Below are 16,754 nucleotides of genomic sequence, written 5' to 3' on the forward strand. Positions count from 1 at the left end.
AGGGGAAAGTGGTGTAGTTTCATTTTTTTACAAGTGGTTGACCAGTTTTCCCAGCACCATTTGTTAAAGAGATTGTCTTTTCTCCATTGTATATTCTTGCCTCCTTTGTCAAAGATAAGGTTTCAGTAGGTGCGTGGATTTATCTCTGGGCTTTCTATTTTGTTCCACTGATCTACATTTCTGTCTTTGTGCCAGTACCATACTGTCTTGATGACTGTGGCTTTGTAGTAGAGCTTGAAGTCAGGCAGGTTGATTCCTCCAGTTCCATCCTTCCTTCTCAAGATTGCTTTGGCTATTCAAGGTTTTTTGTATTTCCATACAAATTGTGAAATTATTTGTTCTAGCTCTGTGAAAAATACCGTTGGTAGCTTGATAGGGATTGCATTGAATCTATAGATTTCTTTGGGTAGCATACTCATTTTCAATATATTGATTCTCCCGATCCATGAACATGGTATATTTATCCATCTATTAGTGTCCTCTTTGATTTCTTTCACCAGTGCTTTATAATTTTCTGTATTTAGGTCTTTAGTTTCTTTAGGTAGATATATTCCTAAGTATTTTATTCTTTTCATTGCAATGGTGAATGGAATTGTTTCCTTAATTTCTCTATTTTCTCATTATTAGTGTATAGGAATGCAAGGGATTTCTGTGTGTTGATTTTATATCCTGCAACTTTTCTATATTCATTGATTAGCTCTAGTAATTTTCTGGTGGAGTCTTTAGGGTTTTCTATGTAGAGGATCATGTCATCTGCAAACAGTGAGAGTTTTACTTCTTCTTTTCCAATTTGGATTCCTTTTATTTCTTTTTCTGCTCTGATTGCTGTGGCCAAAACTATGTTGAATAGCAGTGGTGAGAGTGGGCACCCTTGTCTTGTTCCTGATTTTAGGGGAAGTGCTTTCAATTTTTCACCATTGAGGATAATGTTTGCTGTGGGTTTGTCATATATAGCTTTTATTATGTTGAGGTATGTTCCTTCTATTGTTGCTTTCTGTAGAGTTTTTATCATAAATGGATGTTGAATTTTGTCAAAGGCTTTCTCTGCATCTATTGAGATAATCATATGGCTTTTATTTTTCAATTTGTTAATGTGGTGTATTACATTGACTGATTTGTGGATATTGAAGAATCCTTGCATCCCTGGGATAAAGCCCACTTGGTCATGATGTATGATCTTTTTAATGTTTTGTTGGATTCTGATTACTAGAATTTTGTTAAGGATTTTTGCATCTATGTTCATCAGTGATATTGGCCTGTAGTTTTCTCTTTTTGTGGCATCTTTGTCAGGTTTTGGTATTAGGGTGATGGTGGCCTCATAGAATGAGTTTGGAAGTTTACCTTCCTCTGCAATTTTCTGGAAAAGTTTGAGTAGGATAGGTGTTAGCTCTTCTCTAAATTTTTGGTGGAATTCAGCTGTGAAACCATCTGGACCTGGGCTTTTGTTTGCTGGAAGATTTCTGATTATAGTTTCAATTTCCTTGCTTGCGATGGGTCTGTTAAGATTTTCTATTTCTTCCTGGTCGAGTTTTGGAAAGTTTTACTTTTCTAAGAATTTGTCCATTTCTTCCAAGTTGTCCATTTTATTGGCATATAATTGCTGATAGTAGTCTCTTATGATCCTTTGTATTTCTGTGTTGTCTGTTGCGATCTCCCCATTTTCATTTCTAATTTTATTGATTTTATTCTGCCTTTGTTTCTTGATGACTCTGGCTAATGGTTTGTCAATTTTATTTATCCTTTCAAAGAACCAACTTTTGGCTTTGTTGATTTTTGCTATGGTCTCTTTTGTTTCCTTTGCATTTATTTCTGCCCTAATTTTTAAGATCTCTTTCCTTCTACTAACCCTGTGGTTCTTCATTTCTCCCTTTTCTAGTTGCCTTAGGGATAGAGTTAGGTTATTTATTTGATTTTTTTCTTGTTTCTTGAGGTATGCCTCAAGGTATGCTATGAACTTTCCCCTTAGCACTGCTTTTACAGGGTCCCACAGGTTTTGGATTGTTGTGTTTTCATTTTCATTCGTTTCTATGCATGTTTTAATTTCTTTTTTGATTTTGTCTGTGATTTGTTGGTTATTCAGCAGCGTGTTGTTCAGCCTCCATACAGTGGAATTTTTAATAGTTTTTGTCCTGTAATTAAGATCTAATCTTACTGCATTGTGGTCAGAAAAGATGCTTGGAGTGATTTCAATGTTTTTGAATTTACCAAGGCTAGATTTATGACCCAGGATGTGATCTATCCTGGAGAAGGTTCCATGTGCACCTGAGAAAAAGGTGAAATTCATTGTTTTGGGATGAAATGTCCTATAGATATCAATTAAGTCTAACTGGTCTATTGTATCATTTAAAGTTTGTGTTTCTTTGTTAATTTTCTGTTTAGTTGATCTATCCATAGGTGTGAGTGGGGTATTAAAGTCTCCCACTATTATTGTGTTATTGTTAATTTCCCCTTTCATACTTGTTAGCATTTGTCTTACATATTGTGGTGCTCCTATATTGGGCGCATATATATAATTGTTATGTCTTCTTCTTGAATTAATCCTTTGATCATTATATAGTGTCCTTCTTTGTCTCTTTTCACAGCCTTTGTTTTAAAGTCTATTTTATCTCATATGAGTATTGCTACTCCTGCTTTCTTTTGATCTCTATTTGCATGGAATATCTTTTTCCAGCCCTTCACTTTCAGTCTGTATGTGTCCCCTGTTTTGAGGTGGGTCTCTTGTAGCCAACATATATAGGGGTCTTGTTTTTGTATCCATTCAGCCAGTCTTTGTCTTTTGGGTGGGGCATTCAACCCATTTACGTTTAAGGTAATTATTGATAAGTATGATCCCATTGCCATTTACTTTATTGTTTTGGGTTTGAGTTTATACACTCTTTTTTTTTTTTTTTTTTTGAGTTTATACACTCTTTTTGTGTTTCCTGTCTAGAGAATATCCTTTAGCATATGTTGGAGAGCTGGTTTGGTGGTGCTGAATTCTCTCAGCTTTTGCTTGTCTGTAAACCTTTTGATTTCTCCTTCATATTTGAATGAGATCCTTGCTGGGTACAGTAATCTGGGCTGTAGATTATTTTCTTTCATCACTTTAAGTATATCTTGCCATTCCCTCCTGGCCTGAAGAGTTTCTATTGAAAGATCAGCTGTTATCCTTATGGGAATCCCTTTGTGTGTTATTTGTTGTTTTTCCCTTGCTGCTTTTAATATTTGTTCTTTGTGTTTGATTTTTGTTAATATGAATAATATGTGTCTTGGGGTGTTTCACCTTGGGTTTATCCTGTTTGGGACTCTCTGGGATTCTTGGACTTGGGCGATTATTTCCTTCCCCATTTTAGGGAAGTTTTCAACTATTATCTCCTCAAGTATTTTCTCATGGTCTTTCTTTTTGTCTTCTTTTGGGACTCCTATGATTCGAATGTTGGGGCATTTAACATTGTCCTGGAGGGGTCTGAGATTGTCCTCATTTCTTTTAATTCGTTTTTCTTTTTTCCTCTCTGATTCGTTTATTTCTACCATTCTATCTTCTACTTCACTAATCCTATCTTCTGCTTCCATTATACTATTTGTTGCCTCCGTAGTGTTTTTGATCTCATTTATTGCATTATTCATTATATACTGACTTTTTAAATTTCTTCTAGGTCCTTGTTAAACCTTTCTTGCATCTTCTCAATCCTTGTCTCCAGGCTATTTATCTGTGATTCCATTTTAATTTCAAGATTTTGGATCATTTTCACTATCATTATTTGGAATTCTTTATCAGGTAGATTCCTTATCTCTTCCTCTTTTGTTTGCTTTGGTGGGCATTTATCCTGTTCCTTTACCTGCTGGGTATTCCTCTGTCTCTTCATCTTGTTTATATTGCTGAGTTTGGGGTGGCCTTTCTGTATTCTGGCAGTTTGTGGAGTTCTATTTATTGTGGAATTTCCTCGCTGTGGGTGGGGTTGTACCCGGTGGCTTGTCAAGGTTTCCTGGTTAGGGAAGCTTGTGTCGGTGTTCTGGTGGGTGAGGCTGGATTTCTTCTCTCTGGAGTGCAGTCAAGTGTCCAGTAATGAGTTATGAGATGTCAGTGGTTTTGGAGTAACTTTGGGCAGCCTGTATATTGAAGCTCAGGTCTGTGTTCCTGTGTTGCTGGAGAATTTGCATGGTATGTCTTGCTCTGGAACTTGTTGGCCCTTGGGTGGTGCTTGGTTTCAGTGTAGGTATGGAGGCATTTGATGAGCTCCTGTTGATTAATGTTCCCTGGAGTCAGGAGTTCTCTGGTGTTCTCAGCATTTGGAGTTAAGCCTCCTGCTTCTGGTTTTCAGTCTTATTTTTACAGTAGTCTCAAGACTTCTCCATCTATACAGCACTGTTGATAAAACATCTAGGTTAAAGATGAAAAGTTTCTCCACAGTGAGGGAGATTCACAGAGTTACATGGAGAAGAGAAGAGGGAGGAGGGAGTTAGAGGTGACCCGAATGAGATGAGGTGGAATCAAAAGAAGAGAGAGCAAGCTAGCCAGTAATCACTTCCTTATGTGTGCTCCACAGTCTGGACCACTCAGAGATGTTCATGGAGTTATACAGAGAAGAGGAGGGAAGGAGACAGAAGTGGCCAGGAGGATAAAAGGGGGGAATCAAAAGGAGAGAGACAGATCCAGCAAGTAATCAGTTCCCTAAGTGTTCTCCACCGTCTGGAACACACAGAGATTCACAGAGTTGGGTAGAGAAGAGAAGGGGGAGGGAGGAGACAGAGGCGACCTGGTGGAGAAAAAGGAGAGTCCAGAGAGGGAGAGAGCAGTCAAGCCAGTAATCTTGCTCCCAAGTAAAAATGGGTACTGAAGATTGGGTTCTTAAAGGTACAAAATTGATAACAAATACCAAAAATCAAAGATTACAAATCTAGAATAGAGGTTGGATTTTCAAAAATACAATATTAAAGAAAAGAAGAAAAAAAGTCACAAAAATTATTTTAAAAAATATATATATGAAGTTTGCTTTAAAAAAGTAGGGTCTTTTTGTTTGCAAAGTAGTAGTAGGTTATAAAAATGAAAAAGGAGTAATAGAGGACTTAAAAATTAAAAAACATTAAAAAAAAAGAATGATCATAAAAATAGTAAAAATATATCTAGGACTTTCTCTGGTGGTGTTGTGGGTACTTTGGGGTCAGTTCATTTTCGGCTATTCCCTTGGTCCGGCTTATATTTCTCAAGATCTATAGGCCCCTTCCCATGTAGTCAGTACTAACAACAGGGTTTTAATCTATTGCACCTGTCACTTCCAAGGCAGTTCCCTCTGTTTTAGCTTCTTCTGTTTGCTGGTCTCTTCAGTGTCTGATTTCCACCCTGACACAAAGGGAGCTGTGGTGGACACTTTCTTTTAGGCTCACTTGTTCAGTCGCGCTGTGGGGAGGGAGGGACACTGCAAACAAATAACACTGGCATGTTCTCGTAGCGTCTCAGCCACACTGCGCCTGCCCCCTCTCACGGCACATGTGCCCCCTTGCCCACACTGCTCAGGTTCTAGGTTGCTCCGCCAGGAACCATCCAAGGCTGGCCCTGGGCTGCCTGCACCTCCCAGGTCTAAGCTGCTCAGGTTCAGGCACTCGGGTAGTCCTCAGAGGCGCAGACTTGGTTGGGCCTGCGTTTTGTGCCCTTCTCATGTCCGAGGAGCTCATGTGATGAGGTGTTTGGCAAGCGCGATCTCTGCGACTTATCGCCTCCCCCGTCCCTGCCGCTCAGTTTTCTGGGTGTACAACCAGCGCACCTTCTCAGGCAGATATTGACCGTCCAGAACCCCAAGAAGTCTTAGTTAGCAAAGAAGCCTGCTTGTAGTTTGGTAGATAATGTCTCTCTGGGGCTGCGATTGCCCCCTTCTGGCTCTGGCTGCCTGTCACTGGAGGGAGATGGTCTGCAGCAGGCTAGCTCTGTTCAGTCCTTTGTTCTGTGCACGGGCCTGGCGGTGTCTTAGGTTAGGGCTGGCTTTTCGTGTGGTAGCTATCCCACAGTCTGGTTTGCTAGCCCAAGTTAGTTTGCTCAGATTGGCCTCAAGGCATTCAGGCCCCGGTACTTACTCTAAGCCATGCAGCCCGCGCCTCCCTGCCCATACCCGCTTGCTAGTGGCAGGTGCAGGCGTCTGCGCTGCTTCTCCACTGGGGGAGTTACCGTTGGGCTCATAATCTGTGGATTTTAATTATTTATTTATTTTTCCTCCCTGTTATGTTGCCTTCTGTGCTTCCAAGGCTTGGCACAGACTCGGCAGTGAGAGTGTTTCCTGGTGTTTGGAAACTTCGCTCTTTTTAAGACTGCCTTCCCGGGACAGAGCTCCATCCCTACCTCTTTTGTCTCTTTTTTTGTCTTTTATATTTTTTCCTACCTCCTTTCGAAGACAATGGGCTGCTTTTCTGGGTGCCTGATGTCCTCTGCAGGCATTCAGAAGTTGTTTTGTGGAATTTACTCAGCGTTTAAATGTTCTTTTGATGAATTTGTGGGGGAGAAAGTGGTCTCCCGGTCCTATTCCTCTGCCGTCTTAGGAACGCCCCCCTAGTTTGGATCTTTAGGTCACAAATTTTCTGAGTTTTTGTTACATGATGTGAAATGCATGTCTTTTCTTTTAAGGACGTTTTTCCTTAAAGCACATTTTTTGTCCTATTAATGTTGGTCTTTTAAAAATAGATTGATTTATTTATTTTTGGCTGTGCTGGGACTTGTTGCTGGGTGAGGGATTTCTCTAGTTGCAATGAGCAGGGACTACTATCTAGTTGCAATGCACAGGATTCTCATTACCATGGCTTCTCTTGTTGCACTCTTGTTGCAGAGCACGGGTTCTAGGGCACATGTGCTTCAGTAGTTTTGGCTCATAGGCTCTAAAACACAGGTTCCGTTTCTGTGGCACAGGGCCTAAGTTGTCCTGAGGCATGTGGAATCTTCGCAGACCAGGGACCCTGGTGTCCCCTGCATTGGCAGGTGGATTCTTAATCACTGAACCACAAAGGAAGTCCTCCTATTAATATTGTTATCCTAAGTTGATATCTTGGTACATTTGGAAACTTCTCAGCCAAGTTCTCTTCAAACACCACTTCTCCCCTGTTCACTTTCCTTCTCTATGGGGCTCACATTAACCATGTATTAGGTATACTCATTGTATCACCTTTAATTCCCTCTTTTTTGGGGGAGGGTATTCTCCATATTATATCTCTCCAGGTTCCATCTTGGATCTTTTCATAAGACTTACCATTCATTTCTCTAATTCTTCCTTCAGGGAGGCAGATCACCTTTGACCCTTGAACTTCAGGGTAGGGTTTATTGAACTCATAGAGCAGAGCAGAGAAATGAGACTTGGGGATAAAAAGCCACGTGTCCCAGGACACCTAACCTGAACCAAGTAGAACACAGTCTAACATCACAGACTACACTCTACATCCAGACCCTTTCCTTGGTTCCTGTTTTCTTGTCTGTGACTGCTCCCTACCTCTCATTTCATGAAAAGTGGAGCCATGGTGAGGTCTCTCAGCCATTTTTTAGCTCTATGATACATGTGTGTTTAGATTTGATGTATGGCAAAACCAATACAATATTGTAAAGTAATTAGTCTCTAATTAAAATAAATAAATTTAAATGATGTTTCTTCATTAGTCATGATATTTACTCAGGACTACTTCTGATACTGGGACCACTGATATGTTGTTGTCAATTTTAGAGCACACTGATAAAGTGAACTCTTTACAAAGAAGAGCACGAAGCTCGGGTATTTACCGAAGGCAATACGCCTATTGGTCTGAACCGGTCACTTCCCAGCAGCAGGAAGACAAAGATTCAAAAGAAAGTGATGCTCATATGGACATCCAAGGAAGATAGTAAGTGACCAGTCACCATGGCTGACATGTACCAACCACTGAACAACAAAACCTTGCAGTTAAATATGTCATTCTTCTCTCCAACTTGCCAGAGTAAAAAGTGATTGGATCAGGTTGATGTTTGAGCAGTCTTTATTATAACTCTGGTATCATTTGGGAGAATGTAGAGAAGACTTTCCAAGCCTATATGGACCACTTTTTTCTTTCCACTTCCCCACAGTGCTCCCTATGCCATTCCATCCCATCACTGGAGAAGCAGTTTTCAGAGAAAAGACCAAATGCATGTTAACATGGAGACAGACCAAAAGCCTCCGGAGAGAACAATGAAAACAAATAGACAGGATGAGACCTTGGGGAGCTGGTTCAAGATTATTGTGAGTATCCTGGCTAAATGAACCTAATATGTAGAAGATGACAGAGTCGTGTTGGATTTGTGTAGAGATGCTGGGAACTTTTCTGGGGCAGTGGTGTTGGTAATCTGTCTTGATATTACTAGGAGGTATCTTCTTAGATCATCTAAGGGCAGGTGCAGAGAAGCGGTATGAAGGAAACAGACTGACTGCAAGGAAGAGCATGGGAGAGGTTGACTGAAAGCAAAGGAGGAAGCCTACTGCCATGGGGATGGAGCATTTCATACCAGATGACGCAGTTTGGCTTGAGCTGGGTGTGGGAGGAGGTTGAGTCTCTGGGGTCCGTGTCAGAGTGACAGGCCAGGTGTACCTCATGTGGATCTCCTGGAACTTTATAAAAGGAAGTACATGTGAAACATATTAAGTCAATTTTTTTTTCAGGAAGAGTATCTGAATGCAAAGAAAGTGTATATAGAAAATCCTTGTCTCATACCAAAGTTAGTGATAACAGATATTGTTTTATCTTAAGAAATTATTTAAAACCTGAAAAATGGCCCTAAAGCAAGACACAGTTGGGTCTTACCTTAATCTTGGATTCCATTGTATCCATTCTCTTTCCCATTTGTTCTCTGATTCCTAGATTCCCTTTGGTACAAAATATGATGAGAAGTGGCTGATGAATTTGATTCAGAAGAAGTGCAGTGTCCCCTTTACTGCAGTCGAAGTAAGACAGGACATGGAGATGATGCGACAAACTGGGGTAGATTGCGGGCCCAGAGAAATGGCACCGGTCTCATGTTCTGCTTCTCCTGTCACTCTCCCTACAGTTTCACTATGAGAAAATGCAGGCCCAGTTCTTTGTAGAGAATGCCAACGTTGCCTGTGCATTGAAGAATGTCAGCGGCAAGATTTGCAATGAGGATAATGAAAAGGTGTGTGTCAAGGGCTGACTAAGGGCAAGAGGGCAGGAGAGCGGCATGGTCTTGCTTGATCCCATGCACAGATTTCCTGGAGCTTACCCAGCCCTTCTTGTGTTCTCTACAGATATCTATCTTTGTTGAGCCCTGTGATGCACCCGAGTCTGTGCAGAAGACACTGACATCTGAAAAGTTGGAGCAGATAAAGGTAATGCAGACTCAACACAAGCTGTGCCCTCATAGCCAGACCCACCTCTTCCCCCCACTCACCCTCAGACTCAGGCTCGCTGGACCCCATCCCTAACTCTGCAGCTCACCATGAACAAACCATACGATGCCTGCCAGCAAGCTCTTGACATCCAGAGGCTCCGCTTTGGCCCTGGTATGGCTACAGTAGTGACTGCAGGGCAGGTGAGGGTAGAGGGTCTGTCTGAGTAGAGCACTCAGAGATGGTATCATGGGGAGGGCTTGGTGCTGGAGGTGTTCCAGCTGGGACCCTCTCAGCCTGTGTTTCCCTCCTTCTAGTTTCCTGGAGACTTGATAACACGTGGTATTGGAATGACATGGAACCGTAGAAATAGCATGGCTGCTTCCCTGCACGTCTATCCAGGGATCAGGCCCATGGTGAGGACCTAGGCCCAATGTTGGGTCCAAAGGTGAGGGAGGGGGACATTGCGTAGAAGAGGCAGATGTCTCAGGTATTCTCTTTGGGGTCCTCACTCCCTTTCCTCATAGCTTTCATCTTTGTACTTGAGCAACAAGAAACCCTACTTGGTGCATGGCCTGTCCACCATTATGGAGATTGCTTCCACCACCGAGAACTTGAATCTCTCCAACACTGAGGTGAGGTGGGGCACCCAGATCCTCCTTTGAAAGGAATGTGGGAGGCCTTATGGGTGATGACAGACAAAGGAAAGTGGATTTGTAGGGAAAGGAAGGGTGTGGGTGCAGAGCCATTTGGTCCATGTGGGTGTTCCCTATAATACTAGGTGAAGATTGCAGGGGAGATGGACAAGGGTCATCAGCTGGAACCAGAAGGGGTGTGTGCAGACAGAAGCGCTGTGTGCACCACCTTCCGTGATAAGTCAACCAACATGAGGTCTTCCTCTGCCTTGTCTCTACACCCCTATGTCTCTCTCATCTCTCCCCTCCTCCCTCCACTCCCTTTCTGTCTTTATTCCCCTCCCTACCTCCTGAGTCCCACCTCAATCACCTCCCTGCCATAGCACCTGGTCATCCCTGAGGTGTGTCCTGACTTGACAGCATGCTGGACTCCCAAGTGAGGTAGCAAAGCCCCGGGCTCCCATCCTCCCATATCTTCTTTTCTCTACAGCCTTCACTGGGCCCTGGAGGAAGGAAGGAAGGGATGGAGGGGAGTAAGGCCTGCAGACTGGATTTGAAGTGCCGGTCCCTGTGGCACTGCAGAAGGGAGTCAGAACAGTCTGGCTGGGAGCTACGCAGAGGAAAGGAAATGGAGGAGGAGGTTCAAGGAAGGGGTGGAGGGGACAGTCTCCCTCTTGGTCCATCCATAGAGTGGTGACCAGGGCCCTTGAATGCTAGAATACTGGGGGGGTGAGGGTGCTGTGAAATAAATTTTCTGGTTAACTAACCTTTATCAGAACAAAGAGTCATAAAATGTTAATAGGCCTCCTGGCCAGAAGATGATGTAAATCACCTAAAGCATTTGTATACAATACGTTTGCAGAAAAGAAAGCCTGGTCTCGATAAGGATCAAGGACTGCTGACTTTGCATGACTTTACACCTCCTATTATCCTCTATGCACACCTTAAGGTATATAAGCTCCCTTTGAAAATAAAGCTACGGGCCTTGCTCATCAGGCTTGGTCTCCCCGTGTTGTTCTTGCTTCCCTTTCTCTCCTTTTCTTCTCTGTTCTTCCTTCAGGATGACTGAATGGAGCGTGGGGGCTCTCTGAGACCACTTACTGCCTGGGCTTCTAAGACCCACTCGAGAAGGTGCCTAAGGTGGGGCACCTTCAGCTATTTGGGAGGGTGCCTGCAGCCTCTGTGGTCAGAGCAAGTTCGGTGTCACGAACTTTATTGGTGTCCCACGTAAACCAGTCAGATCAAGCCTCTGTCTCTCCCCTTTTGCTATTCTTTCGCCAAAGCTGTTCTCCTGAGGATATCCCTGGATCCAACTGGTAGGTCCAGAATTTTCCTATCAGTATATTAATATAAGGAGCAGTCCAGGAGCAGCAGTTAGGCAACACCACAGCTTGCTGCCCTGTTGCCATCTCTCACTGAAATTACCAGGTGAGTTAAAGGCAAGCCTGTCTTCCCAGTGAGGGGACTGGATTAAGGTCTGCTCAGAGGCATGATGTTGGGCAGCTCTTAGGAGCTTCTGAGTCTCCCAAGAGACTAGAAGTTATTCTGTCTAGAAGTTTGAACTCCAGCCATATCAGAGTCATTTGCATCCTTTCTAATCATATCTACCATATCATTAAGGAGAAGTGTGAGAAATGACTTTACACAGTGCCTGCCTTAGCCCCAGGCTTTCTCATTCACCCCTCAGGACAGCTCTGGGTTAGAGATGAGTCCCATTTCACAGCTATAAGCTCCTCCTCTTATAGCTTCTGTCCCCTGTCCAGATAAGTGGGAACTTGGGGTGAGGTTCTGTCCCTTGCCCTCTCTGGAGGACAAGGGAGCAGCCTCCCTTTTAGACTATGGGCTAGAGAAATGGTCACTTTGCTCTCCTGTGATATAACAGGCTCAAGGGGTACTCCCTCAAAAGCCCCTATTGATGAATATAATACTGCACAGACATGTGCACATGCATTCATTACCTAAGAAAAGAATTCATTATGTTCAGTTTCATGAGGAGATGAATTAGAATTAAAACGAATTGCCAGCATATCTACGTGTATGTGTGTGTGTGTGTGTCTGTGTGTGTGTATCATCAGGCTGTGTGTAGGAAATGTATAATATCATTACTTATAAAGGCACAATATGTCAGGTAAATATGTGGAGATGACATACCTCTGAGAGAAAGACATTTCCTTCTTTACCTCAGAGTCCCCTTCCCTAGTGTGCAGGACAACTTTTGAGGATTGGGGAAAATGGAGTATCATTTTCATGTGGAAGTGCTTTAAGAATCAAGTCTGGAAGGTTCCACAGGGGGACCTTTTCAGATATCCAGAAGCAAAGAGCAGGAGAAGGCAATGCAAGGGCAGCTATGGTGGCCTTCAGTGGAGCAGGAGCTGAGCAGGGCAGAGTGCTTCAGCTAGGCACCTCCCTGGTAGCCCCCACGTCACCACTGTCTGCAGCTGAGAACCAGGAATGCTATTGGGTAAGAATCTTCCCTGGGTCGTTAGAGGATGGGCATAGGGCCAAGCACCCAGGGAGAGCCCAATGCTTGTCTGCATCCTTCACCTCCGCAATCTTCACTTCCTATGTACTCCACTCTCAGTTGGGTTCATCCCTAACTTCTTGCTGATTACCACCTCCACCATTCATATTTTGGCTGAGTAGTAAGAAAAAGAATAATACACATAAAACTGAAAAAAACCCACAAAAATGATAAAAGATACCAAGCACACAGATAAATTACTAACTTATCAAGGTAAATCATTCAGCACATAATGGTTCACAGCATCAAATCCTGGTCTTCTGACTGAAAAGGCTCTGCCCATCACCTCTGTTTCTATAGTGAGTGTACTTATGCGTTAGGACTGAGGCCAACACAGGTAAGGGACTCAGCCCAGGTCCTGTGGTCAGCTGATGACTCTGGAACTGGAGATTTGCTCGATGACTTCTGTCTAGCTGACCTGTGCCTATTCTTTGCTCTCCTGTACTAATCCATCCTTGGGGCTTCAATAAGAAGTTACTTCTGGTCAAACGAGAATTTGAAAAAAGACACCAAAACGTGTGAGCAAATAGGAAGTGATGAGATGGAACCAAAGTTTACTTCTTGATTCCTCATTTCCAGATAGTTTTTCAAATTTTCTACTTAATAGCACATAGGAGACAAGCTTCCCAGGTGGCACTAGTGGTATAGAACCCACCTCCCACTGCAGGTAGACATAGGAAACTCGGGTTTGATCCATGGGTGGGGAAAATCCCCTGGAGAAGGAAATGGCAACCCACCCAGTATTCTTGCCTGGAGAATCCCATGGACAAAGGAGCCTGATGGTCTGCAGTCCATGGGGTCACACAGAGTCAGACACAACTGAAGCAACTTAGCATGCATGCACAAGGTGCAGGGTGCTGCTGCTGCTGCTGCTGCTAAGTCGCTTCAGTCGTGTTGGACTCTGTGCAACCCCAGAGACGGCAGCCCACCAGGCTCCCCTGTCCCTGGGATTCTCCAGGCAAGAACACTGGAGTGGGTTGCCATTTCCTTCTCCAATGCATGAAAGTGAAAAGTGAAAGGGAAGTCGCTCAGTCGTGTCTGACTCCTAGCAACCCCATGGACTGCAGCCTACCAGGCTCCTCTGTCCATGGGATTTTCCAGGCAAGAGTACTGGAGTGGGGTGCCATTGCCTTCTCCGGTGCAGGGTAGGCCAGGAGTAATACATCTCAAAGTCCCGTTGTATATGAGCTGTTCTTTGAGGTTTTCTCCTTTTCTTCTAACAAGTCTAGAAGTAGGCAGCCATAGTCCTGTTTTACAGATGGTCAACCTCAGGCTGACAGAGAATGTAAAATTTCCAGGGTCAGATGTCTTCCCTTTGCCCTCTGCAAAGGCCAACCGGCAGCTCCATTTTACATGATGGATTTCCAGGGCTTAAAGACTGATAGTGGAAAATTCACCTGATGTAGAATCTAGGTTGTGTCATGCTCCCCACTGGACATGAAGATGATAATGGGGATGAAGTCCTCCTCCCTGGGCCAGGAGGAATGGGTGTGGGGGCTACAATGATTACCTGATTCCTGAGGTGCTGAACTGAACCCAGGAGGCAGCACAAGCTGTTACTCTTTGGAAAGAGGACCTGGATTGCTGCACGGGCACAGGAGGGCCTAGAGGAGCTATGCCACGTTGAAGGTCAGGAAGGGCGGCGCTGAGGAGATACCCCTCATCCAAGGTAAGGAGCAATGGCTGCGCTTTGCTGGAGCAGCCGTGAAGAGATACCCCACGCCCAAGGTAAGAGAAACCCAAGAAAGATGGTAGGTGTTGCAAGAGGGCGTCAGAGGGCAAACACACTGAAACCATACTCACAGAAAACTAGTCAATCTAATCACACTAGGACCACAGCCTTGTCTAACTCAATGAAACTAAGCCGTGCCCGTGTGGCAACGCAAGATTGTGGGGTCATGGTGGAGAGATCTGACAGAATGTGGTCCACTGGAGAAGGGAATGGCAAACCACTTCAGTATTCTTGCCTTGAGAACCCCATGAACAGTAATGAAAAGGCAAAATGATAGGATACAGAAAGAGAAACTCCCCAGGTCATTAGGTGCCCAATATGCTACTGCAGATCAGTGGAAAATAACTCCAGAAAGAATGAAGGGATGGAGCCAAAGCAAAAAGAATACCCAGCTGTGGATGTGACTGGTGATAGAAGAAAGGTCCAATGCTGTAAAGAGCAATATGGCATAGGAACTTGGAATGTCAGGTCCATGAATCAAGGCAAATTGGAAGTGGTCAAACAGGAGATGGCAAGTGTGAATGTCGACATTCTAGGAATCAGTGAACTCAAATGGACTGGAATGGGTGAATTTAACTCAGATGACCATTATATCTCCTACTGCAGGCAGGAATCCCTCAGAAGAAATGGAGTAGCCATCATGGTCAACAAAAGAGTTTGAAATGCAGTACTTGGATGCAATCTCAAAAACGACAGAATGATCTCTGTTCATTTCCAAGGCAAACCATTCAATATCACAGTAATCCAAGTCTATGCCCCAACCAGTAACGCTGAAGAAGCTGAAGTTGGACGGTTCTATGAAGACCTACAAGACCTTTTAGAACTAACACCCAAAAAAGATGTCCTTTTCATTATAGGGGACTGGAATGCAAAAGTAGGAAGTCAAGAAACACCTGGAGTAACAGGCAAATTTGGCCTTGGAATACGGAATGAAGCAGGGCAAAGACTAATACAGTTTTGCCAAGAAAATACACTGGTCATAACAAACACCCTCTTCCAACAACACAAGAGAAGACTCTACACATGGACATCACCAGATGGTCAACACCAAAATCAGATTGATTATATTCTTTGCAGCCAAAGATGGAGAAGCTCTATACAGTCAGCAAAAACAAGACCAGGAGCTGACTGTGGCTCAGACCATGAACTCCTTATTGCCAAATTCAGACTTAAATTGAAGAAAGTAGGGAAAACCACTAGACCATTCAGGTATGACCTAAATCAAATCCCTTATGATTATACAGTGGAAGTGAGAAATAGATTTAAGGGCCTAGATCTGATAGATAGAGTGCCTGATGAACTATGGAATGAGGTTCGTGACATTGTACAGGAGACAGGGATCAAGACCATCCCCATGGAAAAGAAATGCAAAAAAGCAAAATGGCTGTCTGGGGAGGCCTTACAAATAGCTGTGAAAAAGAGAAGCGAAAAGCAAAGGAGAAAAGGAAAGATATAAACATCTGAATGCAGAGTTCCAAAGAATAGCAAGAAGAGATAAGAAAGCCTTCTTCAGCGACCAATGCAAAGAAATAGAGGAAAACAACAGAATGGGAAAGACTAGAGATCTCTTCAAGAAAATCAGAGATACCAAAGGAACATTCCATGCAAAGATGGGCTCGATAAAGGACAGAAATGGTATGGACCTAACAGAAGCAGAAGATATTAAGAAGAGATGGCAAGAATACACAGAACTGTACAAAAAAGAGCTTCACGACCCAGATAATCACGATGGTGTGATCACTGACCTAGAGCCAGACATCCTGGAATGTGAAGTCAAGTGGGCCTTAGAAAGCATCACTACGAACAAAGCTAGTGGAGGTGATAGAATTCCAGTTGAGCTATTCCAAATCCTGAAAGATGATGCTGTGAAAGTGCTGCCCTCCATATGCCAGCAAATTTGGAAAACTCAACAGTGGCCACAGGACTGGAAAAGGTCAGTTTTCATTCCAATCCCAAAGAAACACAGTGCCAAAGAATGCTCAAACTACCACACAATTGCACTCATCTCACACGCTAGTAGAGTAATGCTCAAAATTCTCCAAGCCAGGCTTCAGCAATATGTGAACCGTGAACTTTCTGATGTTCAAGCTGGTTTTAGAAAAGGCAGAGGAACCAGAGATCAATTTGCCAACATCCACTGGATCATGGAAAAAGCAAGAGAGTTCCAGAAAAACATCTATTTCTGCTTTATTGACTATGCCAAAGCCTTTGACTGTGTGGATCACAATAAACTGTGGAAAGTTCTTCAAGAGATGGGAATACCAGACCACCTGATCTGCCTCTTGAGAAATTTGTATGCAGGTCAGGAAGCAACAGTTAGAACTGGACATGGAACAACAGACTGGTTCCAAATAGGAAAAGGAGTTCGTCAAGGCTGTATATCGTCACCCTGTTTATTTAACTTATATGCAGGGTACATCATGAGAAACGCTGGACTGGAAGAAACACAAGCTGGAATCAAGATTGCCCGGACAAATATCAATAACCTCAGATATGCAGATGACACCACCCTTATGGCAGAAAGTGAAGAGGAACTAAAAAGCCTCTTGATGAAAGTGAAA

The 16,754-nt window shown here is 43.4% G+C and overlaps 1 protein-coding gene across 2 annotated transcripts; it reads left to right on the forward strand.

The window, feature by feature from the left end:
* The first annotated feature begins 7,613 nt into the window (after positions 1-7,613).
* LOC615581 (nuclear RNA export factor 3) lies at positions 7,614-13,312 on the forward strand. Of its 2 annotated transcripts, XM_024989127.2 has the most exons (9): positions 7,614-7,830; positions 8,051-8,204; positions 8,821-8,904; positions 9,008-9,112; positions 9,225-9,305; positions 9,410-9,508; positions 9,623-9,721; positions 9,833-9,940; positions 10,087-13,312. In XM_024989127.2, the coding sequence occupies exons 1-9, from the start codon at positions 7,655-7,657 to the stop codon at positions 10,321-10,323; spliced, it is 1,143 nt and encodes a 380-aa protein (XP_024844895.1). In that variant the 5' UTR covers positions 7,614-7,654; the 3' UTR covers positions 10,324-13,312. The 2 variants fall into 2 exon arrangements, with proteins under 2 accessions (XP_024844895.1, XP_024844896.1); XM_024989128.2 differs by lacking the exon at positions 9,410-9,508 and having other exon boundaries at positions 7,615-7,830; positions 10,087-13,311.
* The last annotated feature ends 3,442 nt before the right edge of the window (positions 13,313-16,754 follow it).

This window comes from Bos taurus, unplaced genomic scaffold, assembly GCF_002263795.3.
Source record: "Bos taurus isolate L1 Dominette 01449 registration number 42190680 breed Hereford unplaced genomic scaffold, ARS-UCD2.0 Leftover_ScbfJmS_2182_1813_891_820, whole genome shotgun sequence".
In the NCBI taxonomy this organism is placed as follows: domain Eukaryota; kingdom Metazoa; phylum Chordata; class Mammalia; order Artiodactyla; family Bovidae; genus Bos; species Bos taurus.